The sequence below is a fragment of the Psammomys obesus genome, unplaced genomic scaffold, assembly GCF_907164565.1.
Source record: "Psammomys obesus unplaced genomic scaffold, mPsaObe1.curated_primary_1811, whole genome shotgun sequence".
NCBI lineage: Eukaryota > Metazoa > Chordata > Mammalia > Rodentia > Muridae > Psammomys > Psammomys obesus.
The window spans coordinates 1437131-1443130 of NW_026596134.1; the positions used below are offsets into that span (position 1 = coordinate 1437131).

At 42.2% G+C, this 6000-nt stretch overlaps 1 protein-coding gene across 4 annotated transcripts in view; it reads right to left on the reverse strand.

Annotated features, from left to right (window-relative positions):
• Positions 1 to 6000, reverse strand: part of Mark3 (microtubule affinity regulating kinase 3) — a 96786-nt gene that overhangs the window by 67369 nt on the left and 23417 nt on the right. For all 4 annotated transcript variants that reach the window (XM_055592768.1, XM_055592765.1, XM_055592767.1 and 1 more), the window contains one exon: positions 4448 to 4639. In XM_055592768.1, coding sequence (XP_055448743.1) covers positions 4448 to 4639 — 192 coding nt within the window. The remainder of the gene's footprint in view (positions 1 to 4447; positions 4640 to 6000) is intronic.

A 6000-nucleotide genomic window follows, 5' to 3' on the forward strand; every position in this document is an offset into this window, starting at 1 on the left:
AGTACACAACAAAGATATTTGCTCAACCATGTTCATAGCAGCTTTATCCATAATAGCCAGAATCTGGAAACAACCCAGATGTCCTTCAACAGAGGAATTGATACAGAAATTGTGGTACATTTATTTACATAATGGAATACTACTCAGCAATTAAAAACAAGGACATCATGAAATTTGCAGGCAAATGGTGGAAACTAGAAAAGATCATCTTGAGGTATCACAGAAGCAGAAAGACACAAATGGTATACTCATTAATAAGTGGATATTAGACATATAATATAAGATAAACATACTAAAATCTGCACACCTAACAAAGCTAAGCAAGAAGGAGGATCCTGAGTCAGACACTCAATCCTCATTCAGAAAGGCAAATGGGGCAGACATTGGAAGAGGGAAAAAACACAGAGGGCCTCTAAAAGACTGTACCCAGTAGGGTATTGAAGCAGATGCTGAGACTTATAGCCAATCTTTGGGCAGAGTGCAGGGAATATTATGAAAAAAAGGGGGGACAGAAAGACCTGGAGGGGACCAGAGCTCCACAAGGAGAGCAAGAGAACCAAAATATCTGGGCATAAGGGTCTTCTCTGCAACCAAGGACCATGCATGGAGATAACCTAGAACCACTGCACAGATGTAGCCCATGGCAGCTCAGTGTCCAAGTGGGTTCCGTAATAAGGGGAACAGGGGCTGTCTCTAACATGAACTCAGTGGCTGGCTCTTTGATCACCTCCCCTGAGATGGGGCAGCCTTACCAGGCCGCAGAGGAAGACAATGCAACCAATCCTGATGAGATCTGATAGGCTAGGGTAAGATGAAGGGAAGAGGACCTTCCTTATCAGTGGACTGGGAAAGGGGCATGGAAGGAGGAGAGAGAGGGTGGGATTGGGAGGGAATAAGGAAGGGGGTTACAGCTGGGATACAAAGTGAATAAATTGTAATAAATTTTTAAAAAAGAAAAAAAAAAAAAGGCTAGTCTGGCTCAGTGGGCAAAGGCACTTTGGCCTCTTAATTTTGATCCATAAAACCCACACGGTGGAAGGGGGGGAAATTTATCCTTAGTTGTCCTCTAACATCCACATGTAAGCAAAGACATGGGCACGCATGTACACATGTTCATGCACACGCACATACTAAATGTAATTTTAAAAAAAATGGATGAAGGGTATAAAAAAAGAAATTATTTAAAATATGCACCAGGGGTTGAAGATAGCTAAAAAGTTAAGAGCATTTGCTCCTAAAGAAAAAGACCCAGGTGTCAGAAATGGTTTATTTTTAAAAACAAAGTTCCCAGCCAGGCACACACCTATAATCCCAGCACCTGGGAGGTAGAGGCAGGTGGATCTCGGAATTCAAGGCTAGTCCAGGACAGCCAAGGCTACATAGAGAAACCCTGACTTGAAAAACTTGAAAAATGTAACCTATCTGACTCTGTTACATCAGCAAAAATGGATTGAGACAATGAAACGAAAGTTTCTTATATTTAGGCAACGATGTAGAAAAAAATAAACATTCCTTTTTGGTAGAATAATTATTACGATTTTTCAAAAGTGGCTTCGCATTCTATTACAATGTCAAATATTCACCCACATTGACCCAGGGCTTTTTGTTTTTTTCTATGACTTTATCTTATATTCTTTTTTGTTTTGTTTGAGACAGGGTTTCTCTATGTAGCCATGGCTGTCCTGGAAGTCCCTCTGTAGACCAGGATGGCCCCAAACTCAGAGAAATCAGTCTGCCTCTGCCTCTGCCTCCCACGTGCTAGGATTAAAGGCATGTACCGCCACCACCACCACGGGCATATCCTACCATTCTTATTAAGAGCGCACATAACGGTAAAGAATACTTACTATGGATCTATTTGTAGCAATAACAAAAACATTGAGAAATACCCTCGATGGTCTCTATGGTCTACTGGATACTGGAAAACTACGCTGTCTTTAACTAATATGTGAAATTCAGGAGTACAAGGACAGTGATCTAAGTCCATTACTTAGCCAAAGATATTGCTATTTGGTTGGCTCGGCATGTAAGTGTTTGCCACACAAGCTCAACCTGATTTGAAACCTAAAGCCACAGTAGTAGGACAGAATTACTCTAAGAAAGTCATCCTGTAATCATTACACATGGGAAGGGCCCACGCTCACATATAGTGTGATAATAATAGTGTTAGTATTAAAAATAGCCAAACAAGCCAGGCTGTGGTGGCACATGCCTTTAGCCCAGCACTCAAGATTTCTATGAGTTCAAGGCCAGCCTGATCTACAGAGCAAGTTCCAGGACAGCCAGGAGTACACAAAGAAACTCTGTATCAAAAAAAAAAAAAAGAGAGAGAGAGAGAGACAGAGAGGAGGGAGGGAGGAAGAAAGGGAGGAAAAAGAGGAAAGGAGGGAGGGAGAAAGAGGGCTTGTTATCTCAAGAAAGCCTTGGTCAGGAACAGTAACACAGCTTCGTATTTTCAGGTTGTTTTCAGCTCCTAAATGAGTCTCCACATTTCCACAAGTTACTAAAATGAAGAACTGAGGGGCAAATTTTCTGTTATTGTCTTAAGATTCCAGTTAGGGTAAACAGAGATTCCTAACCGTTTTCAATCTTCAGCTTTTAGAATGCACATGTGAGTGCGTGCACACCCGTGCACACGCGAGCACACACGCACGCACACACACGAAAAGCTAATGGGATATGGCAGTGAACAAAGACTACCTACTGACAGAATGACTGGCCCAGGATTCTTTCTCCTTAGCCCCAGCCCTAGTGAGCTGTGAGCATTAATGCCTTGGCAGATCTGTCATATAGTGCTGGCATATCCACTTAAAGTGTGAGGCATATAACACATCTCTTTTTTGAGAAATAGGTTTTTTTTTGTGTGTGTGTGTGTGTGTTTAGCCCTGGCTGTCCTGGAATTTGCTTTGTAGATCAGGGTGGCCTCAAACTCAGAGATCTCCATCTCAAAGAATCCTGCCCCAGAAATCCAATCAGGGGTCGGCCCCCCCACACAGCTCAGGCTGAGGTGTGTTAAACGGGGCTCATGCTGGCTGTGGTGGTGCATAACTTGAATCTAGCGCCTGGGAGACAGAGGTGGGTAGATCTCCGTGAGCTGAGGCCAGCCTGGTCTACACAGCAAGTTCCCAGTCAGCCAGAACCAAAGAAAGGGAAAAGAAGTGGCTCTTGTTAGCTGCTTTTCCATCTCTGTATTCGAAAAGCCAGTGGGGTGCAAGAAGTCTGCCCGTGCCCTGAGGAGCGCAGCCACTGTGTGAATGCAAGCACTCTGTGCGTTTTGTTTGGTTTGCCATTTGGCTATACTGTAATGTTAACAGAGCAAATGAGTAACTGTCTCCAAGAGAAGTATAGATAACCACTGGATTCCTGAACTGGCTGAATTTAGAAGGCTTACTAATTTGTTTTTTTGAGACAGGGTTTCTCTGTGTAGCCCTACCTGCCCTAGACCTCACTCTATAGAATAGACTGTCCTGAAACTCAAAAGATCCACCTGTCTCTGCCTTCTGAGTGCAAGAACCAAAGATATGGCCAAGTATTTTTTTGTTATTGTTGTTTTTGTTCTTGAAACAGGGTTTCTCTGAGTATCCTTGGCTGTCCTGAACTTGCTTTGTAGACCAGGCTGGCCTTGAACTCACAGAAATCCATCTGCCTCTGTCTCCCAAGTGCTGGGAGGGATTACAGGCGTGTGCCACTTTGCCCAGCTCAGAGCATGTCTTTTAAAAGCATCTTTCAACCATACAATTACAGTCACCTGACCAGTATTTACTATGCATAAACAAGTACCAACCACTCCTCTACATACAGCACTTATCATCACAAAGTATCAGAGGGAAGTATCAGGGAAAGACAAGGCAATCAATGTAAGATAAACCCTGTTGCATAAGGAAGGTATCAAGATTATTACAGAGTCTAATGCTTAAGCAAAGGGGTGTGCCAATAAATACTACACAGAAGGCTGAAGAGTATTTCGGACAATTACACAAGTGCCAAGGCCTAAATACAAGAACCCTGTCAGAGCAGAAAAGAGGCTTCTGCACCACACCAGAAGATGCAAGGAGGAAGTTAATTTTGTGGTTTCATTTCGTGTACTTTGATAAGGACTGTAAGCGAGGAAACAGTCAAGATCACAAAAGCTGGGAAAGCATGTGCCTTCCAGCAAACCCTCAAGAAAGGAGGAAACCCCTGGGTAAATCTGCAAACACAGACAACCACTGATCTGCAAGTGCCTTGTATGAGCTTACAAGCTTATAGACAGAAGTGCATGCATAAAGTTCAAAACAATTTTATTGGGGTTTCCACTGAAAAAGAACAGAGCATTATTCGTTTTTTTAGATCATTCACTTGGTATATATACAGGAAAAGGAAAGCAAATCTCCCATTGTTACTATGTATCCTGGTGTTAAAAAGTTAGCAGATCAAATACCACACAAAAGCAAACACAAGAATTTACCTCTCTGCCTGTGAGGATGTGTCTTGCCAATTTCACTTTTGCAAAGTTCCCCTTGCCGATTGTTTTCAACAGTCTGTAGTTTCCGATGTGAGGCTGTTCATCTGCACAGGAAGCTATTGAGTTTCTACACCGAGCTCCAGAGCGCCCGGTGCGCGAGGTGACTTCTTGCCTCCCATCTCCATGTGAAGTGTGCTGAAACGTAACGTACACAAAGACAAGGAAATAAGAGGACATGCAGTGCTGCCAAGTTTTAGAAGCATCTATTAGAAGAAACAAGTATTAAGGTTTTCACGTGAATCCTAAAGGACTGAACCACATGATACAATTTATGAGGGAAACAAGAGACTGTTCCAAGAAGCAGATCAAGTGTTACAGCTCAATCCAGTACTCTGAGAGCTGAGTCAATTCCAACTTAAGATTTTTCAAATTTACTATGGTACATGTAGAAGAAACCGTACTTCAATGTTGCATTGCAACTGTTTCCTAGGCACACAGTATGACAGCTGAAAAACGTCAACAGGCCCTGATGGAAAAGTAATAACCAAGACTCTACGTGCACAGTAGGGCCAGCCTTTTTTATGGATACAGGTATTCAATTACCCAAGATACACAGCACTTTTTAATAAAATGGAGGGGTTTGTTTTAGGTGATTTCTGCAAAACTGCAGGCTAATTTAAGTATTCTAAGTATATTAACATAGGCCAGCTAAACTAAGCTGTTAAGGGTAATATTAGAAAGACATTTGCAGTAAGAATTACTACACTGTGACCCCATGTCAGAAGCAGCTGAATTTTGAATAGGTGACTATCACATAAAACAGAGTTAACTCTTGCAAACTATATCTGTGCTTCTGATCCTCACCACAACCTGTGAAGGAGCAGAATTAATGTCACCAGTCAGTGATGACTATGGGGCCAATAGCCATCTGGTGACAAGTTCAAAGAATCTATGTTACCATCTCTTGCTACATTCAATCAGCTTTTTTCATTTTACCTATTAGTTTTATTTTAGGGCTTTTTGGGCTTTGGGGAGTTTGGTTTTGAAGCATAGGCCTGGAAAAGAAGCTCAGAGCAATGTCTCTCCTGCAGAGGACTCAGCTCAACACCATCCATCCATAACTCCAGTTCCAGTGGGTCTGATGCCCTTTTTGTTTTGTTTTTTTTTTAAAGATTTATTTATTTATTATTTATACATGCACATCTGCATGTCAGAAGAGGGCACCAGTTGGGGATTTAGCTCAGTGGTAGAGCGCTTGCCTAGCAAGCACAAGGCCCTGGGTTCAGTCCTCAGCTCTGGGAAAAAAAAAAAAAAAAAAGAAGAAGAGGGCACCAGATCTCATTATAGATGGTTGTGAGCCACTATGTGGTTGCTGGGAATTGAACTCAGGACCTCTGGAAGAGCAGCCGGTGCTCTTAATCTCTGAGCCATCTCTCTAGCACCCCTGATGCCCTTTTCTAACTTCCACAGACATCACACACATGATGTACAAACATGCATGCAGGCAAAACCTTCAAGCATATAAAATAAACCTAAAACATTTTTTTTTTTTTTTT